This window comes from Callithrix jacchus, chromosome 12 (assembly GCF_049354715.1).
Source record: "Callithrix jacchus isolate 240 chromosome 12, calJac240_pri, whole genome shotgun sequence".
NCBI classification, from domain to species: Eukaryota; Metazoa; Chordata; class Mammalia; order Primates; family Cebidae; genus Callithrix; species Callithrix jacchus.
In genome coordinates, this window is record NC_133513.1 from 57,925,726 (window position 1) to 57,952,717 (window position 26,992).

At 43.9% G+C, this 26,992-nt stretch overlaps 2 protein-coding genes across 12 annotated transcripts in view; one reads left to right on the top strand and one right to left on the bottom strand.

Annotated features, from left to right (window-relative positions):
- The window catches only part of ASCC1 (activating signal cointegrator 1 complex subunit 1), a 176,816-nt gene that overhangs the window by 13,269 nt on the left and 136,555 nt on the right, over positions 1–26,992 (top strand). For 2 of the 4 annotated variants that reach the window (XR_004731955.3, XM_035268034.3), the window contains exon 1: positions 26,719–26,813. The exons of 1 other annotated variant lie outside the window; for it this stretch is intronic. The gene's annotated coding sequence lies outside the window, so the exon portion shown is untranslated. Of the gene's footprint in view, positions 1–19,198; positions 19,429–26,718; positions 26,814–26,992 lie in introns of those variants that run through there. One more of the 4 variants, XM_078345628.1, reaches the window with a different exon arrangement.
- ANAPC16 (anaphase promoting complex subunit 16) lies at positions 9,559–26,981 on the bottom strand. 8 transcript variants are annotated; one of them, XM_078345629.1, is made up of 5 exons: positions 26,882–26,981; positions 22,451–22,573; positions 19,237–19,405; positions 11,030–11,104; positions 9,559–10,394 (listed from the first exon to the last, which is right to left on the bottom strand). In XM_078345629.1, exons 3-5 carry the CDS (start codon positions 19,376–19,378, stop codon positions 10,279–10,281), a joined length of 333 nt encoding a protein of 110 aa, XP_078201755.1. In that variant the 5' UTR covers positions 19,379–19,405; positions 22,451–22,573; positions 26,882–26,981; the 3' UTR covers positions 9,559–10,278. The 8 variants fall into 8 exon arrangements, with proteins under 8 accessions (XP_078201755.1, XP_078201759.1, XP_078201758.1 ...); XM_078345633.1 differs by lacking the exon at positions 22,451–22,573 and adding an exon at positions 23,674–23,797; XM_078345632.1 differs by lacking the exon at positions 22,451–22,573 and adding an exon at positions 23,674–23,803.

A 26,992-nucleotide genomic window follows, 5' to 3' on the forward strand; every position in this document is an offset into this window, starting at 1 on the left:
GGGACATTTGGACAGAGACATGCATAAAAGAAAGACTAAGTAAAGAGACATTGGGAGAAGATGGCCAAGGAGACAAGCCTGGAACAGATTTTTTCCCTCGCAGCCCTCAGAAGAAACCAGTCTTGCTGGCACCTTGATCTTGGACTTCTGGCTTCTAGAACTGCAAGACAATAAGCTTCTGTTGTTTAAAGCACTTGGTCTGTGATATTTTGTTACGGCAGCCCTGGCAAATTAATATAATAGCCAAGGACCCATCAGTCTTAGGCTGTAGGATTCTTTCCTGCCATCCCTGCCATGACTTGGTGGCTTCCTCCCATCCCACATGGTCTTTCTGTAAACGACATCGTGTGTGGGGAGTGCTTGGCACAATGTGTTAACCATGATGAGTGTTGCCCGGGTTGCCAGTGCCTGGGGTACAGAATGAGAGGTGTGAGTTCTGAGCCTAAGTCCTCCTGATCATCACACCTGCCTTTGTTATTGAAGACTTTCCATCCCTTTCAGCAGCTTCCAATTAGGCTACTCCTAGGAGCCTTTTTTTTTTTTTTTTTTTTTTTGAGACGGAGTCTCGCACTGTCGCCCAGGCTGGAGTGCAGTGGTGTGATCTCGGCTCACTGCAACTTCTGCTTCCTGTGTTCAAGCGATTCTCCTGCCTCAGCCTCCTGAGTAGCTGGGACTACAGGTGGCACCATCATGCCCGGCTAATTTTTGTATTTTCAGTAGAGACAGGGTTTTACCTTGTTGGCCAGGCTGCTCTTGAATTTCTGGCCTCAAGTGATCTGCCTGCCTCAGCCTCCCAAAGTGCTGAGATTACAGGTGTGAGCCACCACACCTGGCCTGGCCTAACTCTTTTGAGTGGAAAGTGCACCGTGGCCACAGAGCCAGCATAGTAGAAAGAGAGACTTCAGTAACTCAGAATGGGAGCTTGCTTATCTGTCCTTGGGCAAGAAATTCCCCTTTGCAGTTGGAGGAATTGATCCCAAGGTCAAGTGAAGCTGCAGACCTTTGGGGCTCAGCCTCTGTTTTCCTATTTGCCTAATAAGGACCCTCCTTGGCTGGCAGGGTACTGGATAAGGCTTAACTACAGGTGGTGTCAGGGCCCTGTGTTTCAGACAGCAAGGCTGCCTTCCTCCTTGACCCTTCATCCTGCTCTTCCAGCATCTTCCTCTCTGTGTTGAGAGATGCCTTGGGGACATTGTTCTGCCTTCTTCCTGGCTCCTGAGTCTATTGGTTTCTGGAGGCGACTTATACTCAAGCTGTGGTCTTGGGCTGCTGCTGAGAGTCTGATTTTCCTTTTCATTATCAGGAATGCGGACAAAAAGCGTTCTCTCTCTCTCTTTTTTTTTTTTTGAGATGGAGTCTTGCTCTATCACCCAGGCTGGAGTTCAATGGGGCGATCTTGGCTCACTGCAATCTCTGCCTCCTGGGTTCAAGTGATTCTCATGCCTCAGCTTCCCAAGTAGCTGGGATTACAGGCACGTGCCACCACACCCGGCTACTTTCTTTTTTCCGTATTTTTAGTAGAGATAGGGTTTTACCATGTTGACCTTAATTTTTGTACTTTTAGTAGAGATGGGGTTTTACCATGTTGGCCAGGCTGGTCTCTAACTCCTGACCTTGCGATCAGCCCACCTTGCCCTTCCAGAGTGCTGAGATTACAGGTGTAAGCCACTGCACCCGGCCATGCAAAAAGTATTCTCTAGCCTTGAGCATTGGAGCAAGATTACAGAATGAGCCCTGAGTCCTTTCTGGGGAATGACATTGGCCTAGGGTGGCAAAGTCCTAGGTTGTCCTCTGATCATTGTGTGTTTATTTTGAAAGCTTAGTTGCTCTGACTTTATAAGATATTACAAATTTGACTCTTTTGGAAACTGCAGAAAGTTAAGTGGGTAGAGTGTGACTTGAACAGCCCCCCAAACGTAACCTTTCAGTTTGCTAAACAAGTGTCCATGTTTGTGTGGTTTATCTTCCAATATATGTCTGGAGATTTCTGAGAAAAGAGAGGGAGAGAAAGGGTGTGGGAGTCTACTTCAGGCTTTTAGGGGCCAGGGAAAAAGGGAGGAGAAGCCATTTGGGGAAAAACATCTTTCTGCAATGTCCATATACTTTAAATGTGATCACTTCAGGCTGCTTCTTATCCTGGCTTTTGGCTCAGAGCCCAGAAGGAAGGCTCCTTCCATAATTCTTTGTGTATTTACGACATATGCCTTTCCCTTAAAGTAAATAAAAAACTAAACATCTATGAATGCTGTCTGCAGTCAGAGCAAAAATACTGCTCACCACCTAGTGGTCTGCAAAGTTCACATTTGCTGCATTACACCAGCCTAAGGGGCTAACCCTTCCAGGCTCAGATGAGCCTGCTTTCTAAGTTATTTACTGTGCAAGTTGGGATTCTTGGCCTCTTTCTTAGGCATCCCTGGCTCTTTCAGAGAAATGTGCTTTGGATGGAAAGTAGAGCGTGGTGAACAAGGCTCAGACAATCTGGTTCTTGCCTCCTTCTCCTGAGACTTCTCACCACACCCCCGTTTACGCACTGTGCTCCAGCCACACCAAATGAGCTGCAGTTCCACATGGGTGTTCCAGGGGACTTGCAGTTCCTGACTTTGCACATGCTGTTCCCTGTGCTTGGCATCTTCCCCTTTGTGCTTGGCGTGCGCTCGTTCTCTTTGACACATTCAAGAGCAGGCTCGCTTCTCTAGGAAAGGCTCCTTATCATCTCGGCATTCCCACTCCCACGTCCTCTTGGCTTCCATGGCAGCCTGTATAGACCAGGGCCATGGCCTTATCCCACAGTATGTACTGCATGTGTCTGTTTACTCCTCTGTCACTTCCATGGGTTCAAGAGGCTTCCAGATCTGACTATATAACTATCACATGCAACCCCCTTTCCCTTAGACCTGCTAGACCCCAGGAATGAAGCCAAGAGTCTGCATTTGTTTTTTTTTTCAGCTTAATTCTGCAGCATGCCAGGTTTGGAAACTATGCCGTATCTTTTCTTTCTTTTTCCCTATGCATTGCCTGTGCCATAGTAGACCCTCAATAAGTGGTTGACCCTGTTAGTTTCTCTCTGGGGGCCTCTTTTTGTTTTCACTTCCTTCACTCTCTAGCCTAGACCAACAATTTGCTTAGCCCCTTACCCCTGCCATGCAAGATTTTAACCACCAACTGCTCATTTTTTCCATTCCTCCTGCCAGGCTGCTGGGAGCTGCTGGTGGACTTCCCCAAAGATTGGGGCTCCTGCAAACTCAACAGCTCTCACTGCCACAGGCCCCTGAATGGGCTTGGCAATCCTTCTGACCCTGGGACACAGGCAGTAGGCCAACTTGCCTCTCCTTCGCTGAGAAAATAGAGGTCATCGGATGGGAAGGCCCCCTCTTCCTGCTGCCTCTCCTACACATTTACTCACATCAGCACTGTCCTGTTCTCCCGCCTCATGCCAGCCAGACTCTGGCTCCCACCGCCTCCCAGTTCCTCAGGGATCTGTCTGTCAATCATCCCTTTTTCTTTGACCTCTCCCATCGTAAAAGAAAAAAACGAACTCTTCACTATGCATTCTCCTTGAGCTGTCCCCCTCCCGGTCCCTCATTTTTGCCTCCCATTCCCGTCAAACTTTGTCTTTTTTTTTTGAAATGGAGTCTTGCTCTTGCTGCCCAGGCTACAGTACAATGGTATGATCTCGGCTCACTGCAACCTCTGCCTCCCAGGTTCAAGTGATTTTCCTGCCACTGTCTCCTGAGTAGCTGGGAGTACAGGTGCCCACCACCGTGCCCTGGCTAATTTTTCTTTTTGTAGGTATGAGGTTTCACCATGTTGGCCAGGCTGGTCTTGAACTTCCTAGCCTCCTGTGATCCACCTGCCTCGCTCTCCCAAACTGCTGGGATTATAGGCTGAGCCATTGTACTGGCCTTTTTTTTTTTTTTTTTTTTTTGAGACAGGATCTTGCTCTGTCACCCAGACAATGGCACAATCATCTTATCACAGCCTTGAACTCCTGGGCTCAAGCACTCTTCCTGCTTCAGTCTCTGGAGTAGCTAGGACTATAGGTATGTGCCACCATGACTGGCTGATTTGTAAATTTTTTTGTAGAGGTGGGGGGTCTCACTATGTTGGCCAGGCTGGTCTTAACTCCTGGCCTGAAGCGATCCTCCCATTTGGGCCTCCGAAAGTGTGGGCTTACAGGCGTGAGCCACCACGCCCTGCCCCCACTTATTTTCTTGAGGTCTCAGCCTAAACCTCGTCCTTCATTAAAGCCCTCTTTGATGCCTGGCCCAGCTGGATTGGTTGTCTCAGCTATGGCAGTGTCTAGCACCTTCTACTTTCCCAATCAGAGCAGTTATTACACTTAAAATGACCTTTCTGTCCTTCTTAATATTTATTTATAAACTTCTTAAGGTTGATGACTGTGTCTTGTTTTATAGCATGTCCTTGGCATCTGGCAGACACTAGACACATAGTGAGTGCTAAGTGTCTGCTGAAAGAATAGAAGACATTTGGGAAGGAACAGCCCCTCTACAGCTGTTAGTAACAAATTGTATGTTGTTTCATTACCTGCTCTAAACAGGTGTTTTTTTTTTTGAGATAGAATCTTGCTCTGTCTCCCAGGCTGGAGTGCAGTGGTGCAATCTTGGCTCACTGCAACCTCCACCTCCCGGGTTCTAGAGATTCTCTTGCCTCAGCCTCCCAAGTGGCTGGGATTACAGGTGTGCACCACCATGCCAGCTAATTCTTGTACTTTTAGTAGAGACGGGGTTTTGCCATGTTGGCCAGGCTGGTCTCAAACTCCTGACCTCAGGTGATCCGCCCACCTCAGCCTCCCAAAGTGCTGGGATTACAGGCGTGAGCCACCATGCCCTGCCCTGGCTAATTTTTGTATTTTTAGTAGCGATGGGGTTTCAACATGTTGGCCAGGCTGCTCTGGAACTCGTGACCTCAGGTGATCTGCCCACCTTGGCCTCCCAAAGTGCTACAGACCACAGCCCCTGACCTCTAAACAGCTTATATTAGAAAAAGAAACAGGCTGATTTGGGAAAACAACTCCTCCTGGGGAAACTTGACAGATTAGAGAAATGAGAGTAACTGTGAGGTGAGACTAGCTCGTGGATGCTGACATGTGATCCTACCACCAGGCCTGTGGCAGGAGCCCATGAGGATGGTAGGGAACCACCAGTGTCCTTTGCCTTGGCTCATTGTGTGGATGGAATCAGATGAGATGGCTGCTTCGGAATGGTTTCCATTTGTTCCACAGCCTCCACCTGTCAGGGTGGTGTTACAGGAGCTCTGGGCTGAGATCTGGCTGATAGTCTTGGCTATGCCCATTAACTATCTGAATTACTCAGGTATTACTCCACTATGGATTTTGCCTTAGAAATAGCTAGTAGTTTCTTTCTTTTATTTACTTTTTTAAGATGGAGTCTCACTCTATCATCCAGGCTGGAGTGCAGTGGAGTGATTTCAGCTCACTGCAACCTCCACCTCCTGGGTTCAAGTGATTCTCCTGCCTCAGCCTCCCATGCAGTTGGGATTACAGGCACACAACACCACACCCAAATAATTTTTGTATTTTTAGTAGAGACAAGGTTTTACCATCTTGGCCAGGCTGGCCTTGAACTCCTGACCTCAGGTGATCTGCCTACATTGCCTTCCCAAAGTGCTGGAATTATAGGCATGAGCCACCATGCCTGGCCTAGAAATAGCTAGTAGTTTCTAAAACAGAGACAACACACAAATTCCTATGTATTCGCTCAGCAGAGACCTATGATACACCTACTACGTGCCAAGTAGTGTCCTAGGTACTGAGGATACAGCAGTGAACCAGATAGGTAAAGTCCCAACTTCATAGATGTAAATGAGGGGGGAACTAGATGACCTCTAAGATCTCTTTCAGCTCTACAATTCCAAGACCCTCTGTTTGACCAGATGCTAATACATTTATGCACAGAAGGCTAGTGCCATCTCCATCCCAAACTCAGCTCTGGGAAAACAGGAAAAGATCTGGTATCATTACAGTCTTCCTGTAGTCCGAGCTTTAACTCTCCCAAGTACTGGTTACTTAAGACTATCATCTCTTTAGTTAAATGAAAGGCTTTGTTTTGGTTGAACTTCAGGCAATTAGAAGGCCTGGCAAGATATTTTCGGCAAAGTTAGGTGCTTAAGTGAAAGGACAGGGAGAGGCAAAGTGGCCTCCTCTAAGTGTAATATTTTTTATGTTTGCCTGAAAGGGGGCTAGCTCCTGAGCAGCTTCCTCCTCTTCCTCTGGATGATAGGAATCCTGGCTCTGGCCTCTTCCCTTTACAGAGGTGAGGGTTCTAGCCTTAAGGCCCAGTTTCCACCATTTGAGTATCTGGTACTCTGGGAACAGCAGATTCAAAGACTCCCAGCCATGTGGGGAAGGGGAGCCACAGGCTGCAGGTAAATGGGCAGATAAAGAGAGGTTCTCGGGTCAGGAATCTGATTTAGAGTCCAGACACTGTCATTCCAGGTATCAGTTAGGGGACAGCAGTAATCAGTAACACATTTGTGTATTAGTGAAACCTCTGGACTTCAAAGCTGATGCTGGACAATTAATTGTGAAGTCAAAAAGGGAAATTTTGTTCAACTGTGTAAAACAAATACTATTGTATCTCATACCATGAGAAAAAGTTACATGGAATTATGTGTCAGATTGACATCAACAATTTTTTTTTTTTGAGACAAGAGTCTTGCTTTGTCACCCAGGCTGGAGTGCAGTGGTGTGATCTTGGCTCACTGCAACCTCTGCCTTCCGGGTTCAAGTGATTCTCCTGCCTCAGCCTCCTAAGTAGCTGGGATTATAGGTATCCAGCCCCATGCCCAGGTGATTTGTGTATTTTTAGTAGAGACAGGGTTTCTCCATGTTGGCCAGGCTGGTCTTGAACTCCTGACCTTAAGTGATCCTCCCACCCTGGCCTCCCAAAGTGCTGGGATTATAGTTGTGAGCCACCGCACCCAGCCACTTGCTTATTAGCTGTAATCTTGGTATCTTACCTTTTCTGTGTGTGTTTTCTCAACTGTAAAATAATACTTGCTTATCTTAAGTTTGCTGGGTATGGGGGCTCATGCAGGCCAAGGTTGAGGATCACTTGAGCTCAGGAGTTTGAGACTAGCCTGAACAACACAATGAGACCCTGTCTTTACAAAAATAATAATAATAATAAAAGCCAGATATGGTGACATGCACCTGCGGTCCCAGCTACTCCAGAGGCTTGGGCGGGAGGATTGCTTAAGGCCAAAAGGTTGGAGCTTCGGTGAGCTATGATTGCATCACTGCACTCCAGCCTGGGCAACAGAGTGAAACCCTATGAAAAAGCAAAAAACCTGTCTCATTTATTTACAGGGTTGAGAGAATCAAGAGACAAGGTAAGTGAAAATGCTTTGGAAAATGTTTTATGCACAAAAGGCAGTGTTACCACCTGTTCTCTTAGGGTGGCTGACTGTGGGTCCTGGTCACTGGCTGCCATCTGCCCTCTGCCCTCTTCTGGGGACACTTGGGTGTCCCCAGAACAGCCTTTCCTAAGCTGTTAATATTTTCTCCATCTTGAATCTTAAGAGGATATGTAGAAGCCAACATACAGCTAATTCCCATTTCTGAAGCCATTCCTTCATCATGCTTGAGCTCTCTTTTTGCCAAGCCCTGGGAGGGAGGAGGGAAGGTAGTGCAAGGCTTATTTTTTCCAGGTAGTTAGTTCATTTCACTATTTAACCAAAAAAAGTTTCACGTTTTTCCTAATACAATGTACTGGGTTGGGTTTGGTGGGATGTGGCATAGCGCATCTACAAGAAGCTGCTGAGTCTGGCCGAGTTGAAGTCCAGATTTGGCCATTGACTTAGCTGTGCAGCCCTGGCAAGTGACACTTGCTCTGCACTTCAAGTTCCTCTTCTATATTAGGGGGTATTACATATCTTGCCATGTTATTCAGAGGATTATAAATAATGCCTGTGAGTGACTGGCACAAGAGATGACAGATGACAGATGAGCAACTGGGACCATATTTGAGCCCAAAGCATAGTAACAGGAGTTGTGGATGATGTGACATGACGGACAGAAAGTACAGAGAGGGAGGTACTCTCTTCAAAAAATTGTGAGTCTTATTCTTGGAAAGACTAAAATGGCAGCTAAATGATCAATGGGAAAGGTGCTTCAGAAAGCATTTTTGTTTAATGCTACGATCACTTCAGTTTCTAAGGTCATATAAAGAAACATCCAATTTAGAGAAAATATTCTGTAATAAGTTCCAATAGTAAAGTGTAAAGATGAGGTAATACAGTGCCTCTGCTGCACGGTTACACAAATGAAACAATTAAGAGGAAGGCAGTGATTGCTTCTAAATTCTCACTGAAAATCCAATTTAAAGGTTTATTGCAGTCTAGGTATTTTAAGTTTTTCCTTTGGTGATAGTCAAGATGGTTGATGCTACTAAGTACTGTTAAAAAACTAAAATGCTTCCAAATATGGAACTTCTTTGTTTTAGTTGAGAATTATTAATACGGAAAAGGTGAGTTAGTGGACTGGTACTTCTTGTGCTCTGATTTGCATTATTTTTTATTTTTCTTATTTTTTTGGGACAGAGTCTCGCTCTTTGCCTAGGCTGGAGTGCAATGGCATGATCTTGGGTCACTGCAACCTCTGCCTCCTGGGTTTAAGTGATTCTTGTGTCTCAACCTCCTGAGTAGCTAGGATTACAAGTGTGTGCCACCACACCAGGCTGCTTTTTGTATTTTCAGTAGACACAGAGTTTCACCATGTTGGCCAGGCTGGTCTTGAAATTCTGACCTCAGGTGATCTGCCCACACTGGCTTTTCCAAGTGTTGGGAATACAGGCGGGAGCCACCATGCCCAGTCTCCGATTTGCTTTAGAGACAATAATGAGATGAATTATCAGACAACTGGGCTCTATTCCAAGTTCCGAGATTTTCTTCTGCCTGGGCTATGTGACCATGAGCAGGTGTTTAACTTCACAGGGCTCAGACTCTTAACAGACTGAATGAGGTCACTACCTCCCATCAGGTAGAACATGTTACTGAACTCCTTGAGATTAAGGCCAATTGCTACTAGGATTATATTTACTTATAATTAAGCAACTCTAAGTAGATCAGTGCAAGTTATTAATGAGGAAACAGACAAACATTGTCTAAGACAAAATTTGCATACAATCTAATAAATGATTATCCCAGTTGTTTACTGTGGAACTGGGGGCCCCACGAGGGGAAACAAAGTACATCTCTCAGCCTTCCAGATTTTTCCCTATATGGTATAAAAACTTACTTGAGGCCAGGCTCGGTGGCTCATGCCTGTAATCCCATCACTTGAGGCCAGGAGTTCAAGACCAACCTGGGCAACATAGCAACACCTCTCTCTTAAAAAAAAATCTACTTAATTATCGATAAGAGAAATTCATTACTCCTATAAAGACAAATATCCCTGACATAAAGCGAGTCTACCATTTGTTTAGGAGAAATAGTTTTTAGATTCCCTTTTGTAAAAAGTAATTTGACCTCTTCTCCTCATCCCATATCCCTGAGATTTTGAAAGGATAAAGACACCAATTTGGAGCTCTTTCAAAGGATTTATTTGCTTCAGAACTGCTTGAGTCCACCAATGAGATGAACTCAGGATTTCTGTGTTTAAAAGGATTTTGCTTACTGCTTTATTTTTACAAGTGCTGCCATATCCAAAAAGCAATTCTTTTTGCCAGCATTTGGCGTATCTAGAAGAGGGTAGAAAAAGTTAGAATCTATAGAATTGATGTCTAAAAATAGGAAAAAAAAATGAGTATTTGAAAATTCCCCATTTGGATAGGTCCTGAGTTGAAATCACATTCATCTGCAAAATAACTTTTTTAGGTCAGAATGTTCTATTTTTAACCACAGAGGCTGACCTTGACCTTGACTGGTGAATATTTCCAGGCACTGTATGGATGACAGGACAGATGCCATTCAGTTGGCTAAATCCGATATGTACCTTATCTGGTTTGTGTAAATTTTACAAATATCTCTTAACCCCAAACCTTCTGGTTCTCTGAAACCGATTGTCTTAATCTGATTCCCAATACTTTTAAAAACAAATAAACAAAAACATTCCCTGAAAGATCACACATATAAGTATTTGTTGCCTGTGAATAGATACAGAGAAACCAAGTACAAATGTGCATTAACAATTCAGCGACATAGCTGTGGATCTCTCTGGATGGCTATGTAAGCTGTGAGAAAGTCCCCCACTGGCTCTGAACTAGCTGTGCACCACAGGATGCTGTGATCCAGGCAGCATCAACCTGAAGAAGGGGTGAATCCCAGCAGCTGCTCGATGGGCTTAAACCGCCACTCGTCAGCCTCCAGCTCTTCTACTAAACCAGCTAGTTTTTCCATCCGAGCAACTTGCTGATCTGTAAAGAGTCAAGGAGAGAATATTATACAACAATGTATTACCCACGGGACTGCCACCAGCCACCAAGATGACTGGTATAAAAATAATTTATAGATGGATTTTTTTCCCCCTAAAGATTCTTTTTTTTGGGGGGTAGGGGGATGAAGTCTTACTCTGTTGCCCAGGCTGGAGTGCAATGGCGCAATCTCATCTCGTTGCAACCTCTGCCTGCCTGTTGAAGTGATTCTCCCGCCTCAGCTTCCTGAGTAGCTGGGACTACAGGCACCTGCCATCATACTTCTTTATTTTTGTAGACACAGGGTTTTATAATGTTGGCCAGGCTAGTCTTGGACTCCTGACCTCAGGAGATGGGGTTTCATCATGTTGGCCAGTCTGGTCTCAAACTCCTGACCTCAAGTGATCCTCCCGCCTCAGCCTCCCAAAGTGCTGGGATTACAGGCGTGAGCCACTGCACCCAGCCCCAACCTTAAGCCTTAATGTGGATATTATGACTAGATTAAGACCTTAGAATGTTCTTTAATTTAGGAAGTCCACTTAAATAGCCTTGCTGAGTTTGGGGTTTTCTGTCACAGCCTCATCCACCCCCTAGCAAATTTATTCTCACAGCCAAATACACAACACTCATGTGCTTACCATGTTTCACCTGTTTAAGTGTGGATGCCACCTGATAGCTAAAAACAGATTCGCAGAGGAACCTCTCAGAGCCATCTACAAAGAAAAGGAGAAAAGGTTTTAATCTCCTCTAAGGGTTTTATAGCTTCTGATAAACCAAGTAGACTTGTCTGTTCTTTTCCCTGCTTCTATATACAGGATCTAGTTTTTTTTTTTTTTTTTGAGATGGAGTTTTGCTCTTGTTACCCAGGCTGGAGTGCAATGGCGCGATCTCGGCTCACCACAACCTCCACCTCCTGGGTTCAGGCAATTCTCCTGCCTCAGCCTCCTGAGTAGCTGGGATTACAGGCACGCGCCACCATGCCCAGCTAATGTTTTGTATTTTTAGTAGAGACGGGGTTTCAGCATGTTGACCATGATGGTCTCGATCTCTTGACCTCGTGATCCACCCGCCTTGGCCTCCCAAAGTGCTGGGATTACAGGCTTGAGCCATCGCGCCCGGCCAGGATCTAGTTCTTAATGAAAGATGGGTTCTGTTTCATTTAGAACTAAGACTATTATAAAGGCTATTTCTTCTATACCTAGAATATTAAAATAGTCCCTCTACTTTTTTAAGTTTAAAAACAGTGTTTACAAAAACAAAAACAAGAAACCTCAGTCTGATGTCCTCCTGATCAATAGTTCCCTCCTCACAACCTGAGAGTTCCTTAATGTTCTCCTATTCTGTATGTCAAGCAAACACTGGCAGCTGACACATTTGGCCATGTGGCTGGCTCCTGTGGTTTCAAAATATAAAGGTTCACCAAAACTCCAAATCATTTTCAATCTAAAAAACAAAGCTGAGAAAAATACAATTGTTGATTTTTAATATATCAAATTACATCACTCTGACAATCACAGAACACTGCTGGGAAATTTCATTCTGTGAACGCAAACTGTAACCTTGATTTTCCAAATGAACCAAAACACTGCAATCTGGATGACGATCAGAGTATGGTGCAAGTTCAGAACCTACCATGGTGCCAAGAACTGCCAACAAGAAGTGGCCAACTCAGTTGCCACAGCACTTGGAAGATGATCGTGAAACATAAGCTAGTTCATGTTATTCCTTGTCAGGCAAGGGCTGATACAGCAAAACATATTCTCAAAAATTGTACAGCTCATGTACAAACATTTGATTTTTAAAAGGGTGGTAGAAGCCATTTGGGGGGATGTGCTTTATTGCAAAAATCCTAAAACAAATGGGGAGAGAGGACACAGCTGTCCTTTTTCAGGCAGTAGTTCATGTCAGCACTACTAGGCGTCAAGCATTCACCCATCAATCACGGGTTGTTGTGCTGGCCAGGTATTAAGTGGCAAGGAGACAGGACTAACACATTTTGACCTCATGCTGAGTTTCACACAAGGGAGATGTTATTTCAGAAGTCACAATAACCAATAAAAAAAACTAGAGATGTTGTATCCAAAGAGCTTAAATATATAACCAATAGGGCATCCTCCCAATAGTATCTTCAAAGAGACAAAAAAAATTTAAAATATAATTACTGGGATGTATACTCTTTATACTCTTCAGAGACAGTGTTACATGATGTAAATTCAAACCTTATTTTATTTTTATTTTTTGAGATGGAGTCTCACTCTTGCCCAGGCTGGAGTGCAGTGGCACAGTCTTGGCTCACTGCAACCTCAGCCTTCTGGGTTCCAGCAATTCTCCCTGCATTACCCTGCCAAGCAGCTAGGACTACAGGCACCTGCCACCACACTCGGCTAATTTTTATATTTTTAGTAGAGACAGGGTTTCACCATATTGGCTAGGCTGGTCTCAAACTCCTGACCTCAGGTGATCTGTCTGCCTTGGCCTCCCAAAGTGCTGGGATTACAGGCGAGAGCCACCACGCCTGGCCTTCAAACCTGATAATGGGATATGATCCCATCCTCTCCACCAGCTCCCATTTCTCTGGCTGAATATACGTCATTTGTGAGCTGCTGATCATCAAACTGAGCAAATCAACATTTTCATTTTAAATTAACCAAACAGCTGTGCGCAGTGGCTCATACCTGCAATCCTAGCACTTTGAGAGGCTGAGGTAGGTAGACTGCCTGAGCTTGGGAGTTGAAGACCAGCGTGGGTAATATGGCAAAACCCCATCTCTATTAAAATACAAAAATTAGCTGGGTGTGGTGGTACATGCCTGTAGTCCCAGCTACTTGAGAGGCTAAGGTGGGAGAAATGCTTTAACTTGGAAGGTGGAGACTACAGTGAGCTGAGATGGTGCCACTGCACTCCAGCCTGGGCAACAGAGTAAGACTCCATCTCCAAAAAAAAAACCACTTAAATATTACACTGACTATCCAGTTTAAAGATCTAGACAAGGTAATATATCACTGAGTTTTTTTAGATAAAAGCAATGAACAGCAAATAACTATAAATACCATGACAGGAAGAGAGACTGTTGAGAACAGTTGACACCAGGTCTCCTGTGTAAATGATATGTCAACATTCACTATCCTATTCATACTCTTGCTTAAAAAGTCCAATTAGGCCGTGTGCAGTGGCTCATGTCTGTAATCCCAGCACCTTGGGAGGCCAAGCAGGGCAGATCACAAGGTCAAGGGATGGAGACTATCCTGGCCAACATGGTAAAACCCTGTCTCTACTACAAATACAAAAATTAGTCGGGCGTGGCGGCACCTGCCTGTAATCCTAGGTACTCCGGAGGCTGAGGTAGGAGAATTGCTGGAATCCTGGAGGCAGAGGTTGCAGTGAGCCAAGATTGCGCCACTGCACTCCAGCCTGACGACAGATTGAGACTCTGTCTGTCTCAAGCAAAAGAAAAAGTCCAACTGAAACTCCTATTTTATTTTAGAAAGAGCAAAGCATAGACAATTAGAGTTTACCTCCCAGGTGGTTTGATCCTGAAGTTTAGGACTGCACACAAGGCAGTCAGATTATGGGCTATAAGGATCAGGCCAAGATGTATATGGAAGCTCTTGGAAGTGCCACCTTTCATTTACATTTCATCACAGGCACCATTAGGATAAAATGGTTAAGTTGTGACATTTGCATATTTTCCTTGGCAGTGAACTTCAAAGCAGGATACAAGCTAAACTTTAAAAAAGGCACCTCTGCATGTCACTCCACCACACTATACGCCTGTGGGACACACACTTGCTGATGTGCAGCTCCCTATTAATCACAAAATCCAGTTGCTTCTTAGCCACATCCTATTAGATGTGGTATCAGTACCAGTCTAAAGCCTGGAATTTCTCCAGAGTGGAGTCAGCTGGGGGCAATCTCTTCCATTTAGAAACTAATCAAACCCTTTGTAACACAGCAAGTAGCAATACATCAGCTTTCCTCTTAAGGGAAAAGCAAAGGTTATAAACAGGGAAAAGTTCAGTAAATTGCCCAAATCTAACACCATCACCAACTCCAATAAATAAGGATGGTAGGCTGGGCACGGTGGCTCACGCCTGTAATCCCAGCACTTTGGGAGGCCGAGGCGGGTGGATCATGAGGTCAAGAGATCAAGACCATCATGGTCAACATGGTGAAACCCTGTCTCTACTAAAATTACAAAAAATTAGCTGGGCACGGTGGTGCGTGCCTGTAATCCCAGCTACTCAGGAGGCTGAGGCAGGAGAATTGCCTGAACCCAGGAGGCGGAGGTTGCGGTGGAGGTTGCGGTGAAGGTTGCGGTGAGCCGAGGTCGGGCCATTGCTCTCCAGCCTGGGTAACAAGAGCGAAACTCCGTCTCGAGGAAAAAAAGATGGTAACAAATACATTAAAAAAATTACCTCACAGTAGGAAATTAGACAATGCAGACAATTTATGCTTCAGTGGCTTACAATGTCACAAAAATATGGCCACTAGTGGGCTGGGAGGCAGTCTCTAACTTGCTCACTAATAACGGGGTGAAGACAATTTTGGCCAAGGGCAGGAGAATGCTGAAAACTGCTATATACTGCTTATGTGAGATGTTCGTTATCAGAGAGCAGATGCACAAAAAAGTTAATTCACAAGGTTAACTACAGGTAATCTGGTTTACTATCCTATACTCATGAGATATAACAACAAGTTGAACCTGTTGAGATTAAAAACAGCATCTGGCTGGGCACAGTGGCTCATGCCTGTAATCCCAGCGCTTTGGGAGGCTGAGGCAGGTGGATTAGGAGGTCAGGAGTTTGAGGTCAGCCTGGCCAACATGGTGAAACCCCGTCTCTACTAAAACTATAAAAATTAGCTCGGCATAGCAGCAGGCACCTATAATCCCAACTGCTTGGGAGGCTGAGGCAGGAGAATCGCTTGAACCCAGGCAGCAGAGGTTGCAGTGAGTCAAGATTGCACCACTGCACTCCAGCCTTGCAACAGAATGAGACTCCATCTCAAAAAAAAAAAAAAAAAAAACCAACAAAAAAAACCCAGCATCCATCCTTGATTCCTAACTACTTTTGTTCCTTACCTTACTCTTGACAGGTAACCCTTCTTGCTCTATTTTCATATTCTATTAAACTATTATTGGTCAGGTACATGTGTGTTAGATTAATTGTATAATAGAATAGTATCACCTATAAACATGGTAGCAAATCCAATATCTTCATGCACATTTAAGAGTACTCTTTTCAACTTAATATTCTTGATTTGACTAAGAATATTAAAGCAAAATAATCCAATATATAATTAAGCTTCTCTATGTTATTTTTCACATTTTTAAGTTTAAGCAGCTTTAAGATTATTGGTAAAACTTGAAATCTAAGAATCAAAACTGGGCACTGTGTATTTACACTTAATATAAATGTATCCTACAACAGAGACCCAACACATTTCTCCATGCATGAAGCATATTGAGATGGAATAAAAATGGATAGCTCTATAACGCATTAGAACATCAACATTCAGACTAATCTCAGAAGCCTTTCTTCTTCAATATCTCCCCACAATTTGGTGTATACTGACAAAGAATGCTGATAGCTTTGAGACTGTGGAGGTGCCTCCTGTATTAAATTCCTCTTATAGCTAGAACTTAAATGACTTTAATCTTAGAGCTCCATTATTGAATACTGATTCTTCTGCTGCTATAAAACTCATTAAGCAATTTAAGTGTCTTCCACTTTTGTTTTGTGGGAAACTTCCTTAATACTAGGTCTCTGCTACTACATATAAAAGAAGTCATAATATAGTTTTAGCACCAAATATGGTAAACAGGGCCCCAGTTCTTCACTACTTCCAACCAGACTCAGTGATACTAACTTGAGTATTTAGGTAACACAATTAAAAAGGCAAAGAGCAAAGTATATGTATCACTAATTACATACACTACCTGGTCATCTACTGGCTTAATTCAAAACTCTTTTAATTATTTCTGATTATTCATCACCCCCAAGGCCAATATATCTTATATCTATAGTTTATATCTTTTTTTTTTTTGAGACAAGAGGCTGGCGTGCAGTGATGTGATCATAGCTCACTGCACCTCTTCTTCCCAGGCTCAGGTGAACCTCCCACCCCATCTTCCTAAGTAACTGGGACTACAGACATATGCCACCACACCCAGATAGTTTTTGCATTTTTTTCTAGAGACAGGATTTTGTTTCAAACTCCTAGGTTCAAGCAGTCTGCCTGCCTCAGACTCTCAAAGTGCTGGGATTACAGGTGTGAATCACTGGCCTATAGTTTGTATCTTTTTCACAGATATTCCTAGTTTTAAAATATATTTGTGTAAATTTGCAATATTAAGGCCGGGCACGGTGGCTCACGCCTATAATCATAACACTTTGGGAGGCTGAGGCGGGCAGATCACTTGAGGTCAGGAGTTCGAGACAAGCCTGGGCAACACATGGAGAAATCCTGTCTCTACTAAAATTACACAAAAATTAGCTGGGTGTGGTGGCGGGCGCCTGTGATCCCAGCTACTCAGGAGGCTGAGGCAGAATTGCTTGAACCTGGGAGGCAGAGGTTGCAGTGAGCTGACATTGCACCACTGCATTCCAGCCTGGGCGACACAGTGAGACTCGTCTCAAAAAAAAAAAAAATTTGCAATACTTAAAGCAAAAAAGATCAATATATAATTAAGCACTAAAATGCTAGAATCAAGTAAATTTTGAATCTTTAATAGGCTCTTTCCCAATGCTTTTTTTTGAGATGGAGTCTCACTCTGTTGCCAGACTGGAGTGCAGTGGCACGATCTCAGCTCACTGCAACCTCTGCTTCCTGGTTTCAAGTAATTCTTCTTGAGGCAGGGTTTCACCATGTTGACCAGGATGGTCTTGATCTCTTGACCTCGCTCATGATCTGACTGTCTTGGCCTCCCAAAGTGTTGGGATTACAGCCGTGAGCCACTGTGCCCAGCCTCCCAATGCTTTTAAAAAATTTATTATTTTTTTGAGACAGTTTCATTCTGTCACCCAGGCTGGAGTGCAATGGCATGATCATAGCTCATTGTAGCCTTGAACTCCTGGCCTCAAACAATTCTCATGCCTTGGATTCCCTGCCCAAAGTGCTGAAATTACAGATTTGAGCCACCATTCCTGGTCCCAATGTTTTTCAAAATATGAAAGACTGCCTTCAAGAGAAGGCCCTGGATGCTGGTAAAAGATGCATTCTTGAGCTATACTGTAGAGTAATTCAGAAGCACTAAGGTGGGCCCAGAAATATGCATTTTATTTTTATTTTTGAGAAGGAATCTCATTCTGTCCCCTAGGCTGGCGTGCAGTGGTGGGATCTTGGCTCACTGCAACCTCCGCCTCCCAGGTTCAAGTGATTCTCCTGCCCCAGCCTCCCAAGTTGCTGGGATTACAGGCACCTGCCACCATGCCTGGCTAATTTTTGTATTTTCAGTAGAGACAGGATTTAACCATGTTTGCCAGGCTGGTCTTGAACTCCTGAGCTCAGGTGATCTACCCGTCTTGGTCTCCCAAAGTGCTGGGATTACAGGTGTTAGCCACTATACCCGGACAGAAATGTGCATTTTAAATAAGCTCTTTGGATGATTTTTATGCTCCTGTGAAGAATTATTTGTGTAGCTCTTCAAGTAACATGCTTATAGCCTGTATAGCCGGCCAGTGGTGCTGAATAAGATGGTGAAAGATTTGATGTAAATCTGGCTCTGGGGCTAAAAAAACCACATAGCATCATCCTGCGGTGGGTCAGGAGTCATGTTCACATAAAAGGGCAATACATTAGCTTTTATTTCCTCTTAGAACCTTCCTGACAGGGTGAATCTATCTGTAGATCAGTCCCACTAGAAAAATATACATCAAACCTACTACCATGGGGAGGTAGACAGGTGCCAGGATAAAGCAAACTCGAGTAGGAGGTCAAGAGAATTCCTGGTTTCAGTGCTGACTCTGCCTTTTTTTTTTTTTTTTGGAGACAGAGTCTCACCCTGTCACCCAGGCTGGAGTGCAGTGGCACGATCTCAGCACCTGGCAACTTCTACCTCCCAGATTCAAGCCATTTTCCTGCCTCAGCCTCCCTGGTAGCTGGGATTATAGGTGCGTTCTACCAAGCCCAGCTAATTTTTATATTTTCAGTAGAGATGGGGTTTTACCTTGTTGGCCAGGCTGGTCTCCAACTACTGGCCTCAAGTGATCTGTCTGCCTCGGCCTCCCAAAGTGCTGAGATAACATGTGTAAGCCACCGTGCCCAGCCCTGACTCTGCCTTTAACATGGTCAAATCACTTAACTTTTCTGGATCTAAATAACTCTAGATGACTTCCTTGATTTCCAAAGTCCTTTTCAGCTCAAAAATTCTGATTCCAGAGCAAGATTTGTTTTTGTTTTTTTTTGAGACGGAGTTTCGCTGTTGTTACCCAGAGTGGAGTGCAATGGCACATTCTCGGCTCACTGCAACCTCCGCCTCCTGGGTTCAAGCAATTCTCCTGCCTCAGCCTCCCAAGTAGCTGGGACTACAAGTGTGCACCACCATGCCCAACTAATTTTTGTATTTTTAGTAGAGACGGGGTTTCACCTTGTTGACCAGGATGGTCTCGATCTCTTGACCTCGTGATCCACCCGCCTTGGCCTCCCAAAGTGCTGGGATTACAGGCGTGAGCCACCGCGCCTGGCCGCAATATTTGTTTTTAAAGATATTTTGAGATGGGGACAAGAGATAAAATATGGGGCTGAAATCAGGACAAACTAATCTTTAATCCACTTAATAGCTTCTTTACAATTAATATTCATTGCAGGTCTGAATCCAATTATTCGGAAAGCAGCATGAGATCACCTTCTAACATTTCTCCAGCTCCTTTGGGGTAGGTGAAAAGGGCTTTCCGTGGTGGGGCAAGGTCTGAGACACTGAAACCAGATCCAGTGACAGAACTTCCACTGACACCACCAGCTGAGGAGGAGGAGGATGAAGCAGCCATTTCCTCTCTAGTAGAATTCTTACTTCACTACAGAGAAAAAACAGCAATTGGTAAGTTTATGGAAGTGAGAGTGACATTTCATTTTAGCTGCCATAAGGGCCAGCATACAGTTTTGTTAAGAGTTAGCTCCGCTTTTTTCTACCCTCTCTACTTTCACAATCTTTTATTGATGTCTCAGGCCAAAATGTCAGGTTTTGAACTGAAAATACGCTTAAGAATAGTATGTACACTTAAAACACAAATTCCTACCATTAGCAAACAGTTTATGTCAACTGAGATCAACTGTGGGTGATTTATGAGTTATGAAGAGGTGGTATGGCAGCAATAAAGCAGAAATTTGACAGAAAAAATAAGTTATATGAGGATAAAACCACCACACTTCACAGGACAGTTTGTTTTGGATTCATCCTGATCAAGCCACATCAAGAAATTCACCTATAATATTTTCCAAATAAAATTTAAGAATAACACTGTGTTCTGTTCCCAAGGAAGGGGAACTAGTTAGGAAATATATCTTGGCCTTCTCATTAAAAATTAATCTTTTGGCCAGGCGCAGTGGCTCACGCCTGTAATCTCGCACTTTGGGAGGCAGAGGTGGACAGATCATCTGAGGTCAGGGGTTCGAAACCACCCTTGCCAACATGGCAAAACTCTGTCTCTTACTAAAAATACCAAAAAAAAAAAAAACCCAAAAAACCCCCCAAAATTAGCTGGCCGTGGTGGCAGGCACCTGTAATCTCAGCTACTTGGGAGGCTGAGGCAAGAGAATGGCTAGAACCCGGGAGGCAGAGGTTGCAGTGAGCCAACATCGTGCCACTGCACTCCAGCCTAGGTGACAGAGCAGGACTCGATCTCAAAAAAAAAAAAAAAAAAAAATTAACCTTTTCATCCAAATGTAATACCCAAATTTATCACTTGGTGGCGTCCCAAAACTGGAACAAAAAAAAGTTCAGAAAATGATCTTGGAAATCAAAGTCTAGTATGAACAGAGCAGCTGTATTTAATCGTATTTCACATAAAAAATTCAAATGTTAACAAGAAAACTGTACTGAATACATGACACCTTACGAAAGTTCAAAACAAAACACTCCCTTTACCACAGAAGCTTACAGGACTTTAACAATAGATTCTAAAAAGTGTTTACAGTATTTTCTTTCCTTTTTTTTTGAGACGGGGTCTTGCTCTTGTCCACGCTGGAATGCAGTGGCATGATCTTGGCTCACTGCAACCTCTGCCTCCTGGGTTCAAATGATTCTCCTGCCTCAGCCTCCTGAGTAGCTGGAATTACAGGCAGGAGCCACCATGTCCAGCTAATTTTTGTATTTTTAGTAGAGATACGTTTCACCATGTTGGCCAGGCTGGTCTCTAATGCCTGACTTCAAGTCCTCCGCCCACCCTGGTCTCCCAAAGTGCTGAGATTACAAGCATAAGCCACTGTGCCCCGTCTCTTTCTTTTTTTAATTAGAGATGAGGTCTTGCTATGTTGCCTACTTTGGTCTTTAACTTCTGGTTTCAAGTGATCCTCCCACCTTGGCTTCCCAAAGTCTCACTGTGCTGAGCCCTCAAAAAAGTGTATATAGTGGCCGGGTGTGTATATAGATCACCTGGGATCAGGAGTTCAAGACCAGCATGACAACATGGGGAAACCCTGTCTCCACTAAAAATACAAAAATAAGCTGGGCGTGGTGGCACATGTCTGTAATCCCAGGTACTCAGGAGGCTGAGGCAGAAGAACTGCTTCAACCTGGAAGGCAGAGGTTGCAGTGAGCCGTGATCGTGCCATTGCACTCCAGCCTGGGCAACAAGAGTGAAACTTCATCTTAAAAAAAAAAAGTGTATATAGTATTTTTTAAAGAAAAAATGGCTGGGTGTTGTGGCTCACACCTGTAATCCCAGCACTTTGGGAGGCTCAGGCGGACAGTCACCTGAGGTTGGGGGGTTCAAGACCAGCCTGGCCAACATGGTAAAACCCTGTCTCTACTAAAAATACAAAAATTAGCCAGGTGTGGTGGCAGGTGCCTGTAATCCCAGCTACTCAGGAGACTGAGGCAGGAAGGGCGATAGAGCCAGACTCCATTTAAAAAAAAAAAGAAAAAGAAAAAATGGTCTAGTGCCATGGTGTCTAATGGAACTCTCTGCCATGATGGAAAGATTCCAGTGTTCTATTTCTGCACTGCACAACATGGTAGCCACTAGCTTCATGTCGCACCTATAAGCTGGTGTGGCTGAAGAAGTGTATTTCTGTATTTTAAATTTTATTTAATGTTAACTAAAATTTAAGTTACCACATGTGGCTACTGGCTGCTGTAATGGATAAAGTTCTAGTATTTATATTAAAAATAACTTTATATTGAATTGTATACTTTAAGATGGCTAATAGTTAATTTTATGTTATGCAAATTTTAGCCTACTTAAAAAAACTATTTCAAAAAGGATTGTAGGCCGGGCATGGTGGTTTAGGCCTGTAATCCCAGCATTTTGGGAAGCTGGGATGGGCGGATTATCTGAGATCAGGAGTTAGAGACCAGCCTGGCCAACATTGAGAAACCCCATCTCTACTAAAAATACAAAAATTACCTGGGTGTGGTGGCAGACAACTGTAATCACAGCTACTAGGAAGGCTAAGGCAGAAGAATCACTTGAACCTGGGAGGTGGAGGTTGCAGTGAGCTGAGATTGTGCCAAAAACGGGGACTGTAAAATGAATATCCCTCTGAAATGGTCAGAGAGAATTTTAGCTGAGTTTTTTTTTTTTTTTGCTAGTCAAGTGAAGCAGTGGGAGTGAAAAAGGAACAAAGATATCTGTAGCGGGTTGTGATCAGTTAGTGTAACAACACTGCACCCAGACCAGCCTGAATACTTTTCATTAGCGCTTTTTTTGTTAGTTGGACATGAACATATTTATTATAAAAAGTTGAGGCTGGGCACAGTGGCTCATGCCTATAATCCCAGCACTTTGGGAGGCTGAGGCAGGTAGATCACGAGGTCAAGAGATCGAGACCATCCTGGTCAACAAGGTGAAACCCCGTCTCTACTAAAAATACAAACATTAGTTGGGCATGGTGGTGCGCACCTGTAGTCCCAGCTACTTGGGAAGCTGAGGCAGGAGAACTGCTTGAACCCAGGAGGCGGAGGTTGCGGTGAGCCGAGATCGTGCCATTGCACTCCAGTCTGGGTAACAACAGTGAAACTCCATCTCAAAGAAAAAAAAAAAGTTGAAATATATTTATTTTTTCTAGGGAGGTTCTCACTCTCTCACCCAGGCTGAAGTCCAGTGGCCTGATCATTGCTCATTGCAGTCTCAACCTCCTAGGCTCAAGCAATATTCCAACCTCTCAACCTCCCAAGTAGCTGGGACCACAGGGGCATGCCACTATGCCCAGTTAATTATTTTTTTTTTTTTTTTTACTTTTGGTGGAGACAACTTCTTACCATGTTGTCCCCAGGCTTGTCGGGAACTCTTGGGCTCAAGCAATCCTCCCATCTTGGCCACCCAAGGTATCGGGATTATAGGTGTGAGCTACCATGCCTGTCTGAAACTTTTCTTTTCTTTTTTTTTTTTTGAGACGGAGTTTCACTTTTGTTGCCCAGGCTGGAGCGAAATGGTGCCATGTTAGCTCATTTAACTTCTGCCTTCTGGGTTCAAGTGATTCTCCTGCCTCAGTCTCCCGAGTAGCTGGGATTACAGGCATGCGCCACCATGTCTGGCGAATTTTGTATTTTTAGTAGAGACGGGGTTTCCCCATGTTGGCCAGGCTGGTCTTGAACTCCCAACCTCAGGTGATCTGTCCACCTCAGCCTCCCGAAGTGCTGGGATTACAGGCATGAGCCACTGCACCTGGTCATGTTTTTTGATAACAGAAAAGAGTGAGGGAATAAAATACAAATATATATATATATATATATATATATATATATATATATATATAAAATCCAGTTTTCTAGTAATGAAAATGATATAGTATGTCTTGAAACATTGGCTGTTTTGTTTGCTTAATTTTGTGATGATGATTTAAAGCTGTTAGAGAAGCAGAGCTTGGTTTCTGATTTCATTACAAGTAACACTGATTAATAGTGAAGTGGGATATGGGAACAGTAAAGCAACTACTATAACTAGACTGTCAGCAAAAATGCAAATTGAAGCCAGGCGCAGTGGCTCACGCCTGTAATCCCAGCACTTTGGGAGGCCGAGGAGGGCGGATCACGAGGTCAAGAGATGGAGACCATCCTGGCCAACGTGGTGAAACCTTGTCTCTACTAAAAATACAAAAATTAGCTGGGTGTGGTGGCACATACCTGTAGTCCCAGCTACTCAGGAGGCTGAGGCAGGAGGATTGCTTGAACCTGGGAGGTGGAGGTTGCAGTGAGCTGAGACCGTGCCATTGCACTCCAGCCTAGTGCCTGGTGACAGAGCAAGACTCTGTGTCTCAAAAAAAAAAAGCAAATTGATTAATGATGTTTTCTTTTTTCGAAGACAGAGTCTTGCTCTATTTCCCAGGCTGGAATGCAGTGGCATGATCTTGGCTAACTGTAGCCTTGACCTCCTGAGTGCAAATTATCCTCTTTCTTCAGCCTCCCAAATAGCTGGGACTACAGGTGTGTGCCATCACACCCCATTAATTTTATTTTTTGTAGAAATGAAGTTTCACTACATTCTTCAGGCTGGTCTCCAATTCCTGGGCTCAAGAGATCCTCTGCCTCAGCCTCCCTAAAATGCTGGGATTACAGGCCTGAGCCACTCTGCTCAGCAGACATTTTCAATCTTGTTATTAGATTACATTTCCTTTATTCTCTGAGCTCTGCTAACTTTCCAAATTGTATTCATATCCACAGAGGCAACAATTTTTGGAGTCAGATTCATATCCAATCTTCTGGACTGCAGTGGGTCAAAATATAGCCTGACAAGTTTTTCAACTGTTTTTGAACTTAAGCAGTGATGGATCAGGTCCAAATCTTCATGTGAATTCCTGGTGGGATTCAAATAAAGCATACAGATAACTTAGCCACCTTTTGGAGAGTAGCTCAGTCTTTATTTCTCATCAGTTCAGAGTGGAACCCACTGTGAACTCTTTATATATCTCACCTAAGATTTAAAACTCTATTTTTCCTACACCCTGATAAATGCTCTATTCAGTTGCAAATGCTTTATACTTTATATTTTGAAGTCAGTTGCTCAGCAGAGCACCCAAGCAACTGCCAGAGTGAGGACAGCTTCAAAAGTTAGCCACAGTGTGACTTCTAAGCTGAATATAATCAAAGGAATTCCCTTTCATCTTGTTTTCTTTCCAACTCTCAGAACTACTATCATTCCATACACAAAACAGCCAGGATTAAAAACTGGAGCACAGAATTAGCACAAAGCTAACTGTAAGTAGTTTTCTGCTGAGGTGGAAGGATATATCAAAGTATTTTCTAGCTCTAAAGATGTAGGTTAAATTTTGAATGCTACCAGCGAGTGGTAAATGAGAGTAAAGCAAAACTAATACACCCTAGAGATTGTAACTGCTCTCAAGGCAGGCACTAAGTAATCACCAGAACCAAACATAACACCTGGCCTATAGTGGGGAAGTAGCTGTTCATTTCAGTAAATGCTTGCTGAATGAATTAAATGTTTCACAGAAACCACAGATTCCTTAAAGGTCATCTAATCCAACTTCCTCATTTTATACATGAAAAAATAAAACTGAGGTATAGAGACAATTTTAGCTTATCTGCTGTGACATTTTGAAGCAATGGCTTGTTGGCATGTCATTTGTCATGTGCAAGGTAAAGCAGCATAGCGGGTAAGATTATGAAGCCTCTCTGCCTGAGTTCTGGTTTCACTACTTACTTGCGGCATGACTGTGGACAAATAATTTAACCCATTTATGCCTAGTGTTCCATTACTGGAACGCTAACCATGTGGGAGTAATTTATATCCGACTGCTCAAGATCATCGCCAAGGTCTGATGGCAGAAATTCAAAAAACTGCAACCTCCAGCATATTTAATATTTTTGTTCCTTGGTTGTCTTATCTGCAAAATGGGAAACAGGTTGAAATGCTTGGAACTGGAAGTATTTTGGATTTCTTTCAGGTTTTGGGATATTTGCATTATACTTAATGATTAAGCCTCCCAAATTCGAAAATCTGAAATTCAAAATGCTCCAATTAGCATTTCCTTTGACCATCCCCTCACTCAAGAAGTTTTAAATTTTGGAGCATTTTGGATTTCTGGATTAGGGATACTCAACCTGTAATAGCGGCAGCTACCTCACACAGATGTGACAAGATAAGTTAATACATGTAAAACGCTTGGAACAGTTATAGGCTTATTAAACACTTCATAAATCTTAGCTATTCAAAATAATTAACGGAGAGTTACTCCCGAGTTTTTCCTATGCAGATCCCAGTTTTTCATGCTTACTATGAAAAAACTTCATGGAAAAAGTTTTAATTCTCTCTATCTAAAACAGTCAGCAAGCTCCCAGAGGGGAAAGAATCTGTTCAGGAGGAAGGCCAATGCCCTCTACTAGGCACTTTACACTTTCATTTTAAGGTTCACGATCTTAAGAAACATACTGCTACCTTCGAAAAGTCTTTCTACCCTCAATGCCGAGCACAGAACCTGGGTCACAGTGTTTCCACTGTGCTTCCAGTCCCGGGCATTTCAGATGAATGAATGATGAACAAATGACAGAACGCAGGGCATGCAGCTCAGCAAAGGTCAAGCAGGAGGTAAGAGAAGTGCGGTGTCATGAGTACTGGTCCATTAAGTTTTTTTTTCTCATTGTGCAGATGTATTCGCACAACTCTATCTTCGACTAGTTGGCCGGGCTCACCGGAGGTGCTTAGTAAAATTTTGTTGAGTAAATACTGATGATTAAGTATCCTGGGACTTGGCCCTGTCAGGGAGGTTGGGGCTGGCAGTGGAGATCCTCACAGGAGAGTAATGATGCTTTCTGGACACAGATTGCTGTGTCCGAGCTAAGATGCTTAAACATTTACTTCATGTACTCGCATTCATAAATTCCTTTCCTTTCTAACAGATATATGCCTATTTTCTTAAAAAGTAATTCCTTAAAAGTTCCTACCCTAGTACAAATTACAAGAAATCATTAAATTCCATCAACAAATTTTTCCACTTAAGAATAGCTGGATTACAACCCAAACCAAATAGAAGCCGCAGCTGGAACTGCGGGGTGGGACGTGGAGAGAAAGGGGCTGGAGAGGGAGCCGTCAGAACACTAGCGGCTCCCAAGCAGACTCCTAGCCACGCTACCCACCCAGCTGGGTTCCAGGAAACGACGCCATCGGCGCTGTCCCACTGCGCAGTCTCCACCCCTCGGCCCGCATGCGCAGTCAGTCCAACCCGGCCTGGGGAAATTTCCTTTCGCACGTCTTCTACAGCAGTCTCCTGTTTCTCCACCTACCTTCTCCATTTTCCTAGTCCCTGCAGGTAGGATCCTAGGGGTTAACTCCCTTTTCACCAAGCTCCCAAGGGCCCTTGAGCCCTCGGCTTCTTACCTCAGCGGCTTTAGCACTTTCCCCTACAGCCCCACCCCCAGGGTCCGCCGGAGCTGCTGCGCATACCACGACCAGGACGACGGCGTGCTCGCGCCCTCACAATGGGAGCCG

Bases quoted from the DNA above. Each gene is read 5' to 3' on its own strand.
- ANAPC16 (XM_003734468.6), bottom strand. From the start codon at position 19,378: ATGGCTGCTTCATCCTCCTCCTCCTCAGCTGGTGGTGTCAGTGGAAGT. The intron at 11,105-19,236 runs GTGATCTCATGC...TTTTCTTTGTAG, and splicing joins AGCTGGAGAAATGTTAGAAG to ATGGCTCTGAGAGGTTCCTC. The intron at 10,395-11,029 runs GTAAGCACATGA...GACTCTTTACAG, and splicing joins ACTTAAACAGGTGAAACATG to ATCAGCAAGTTGCTCGGATG.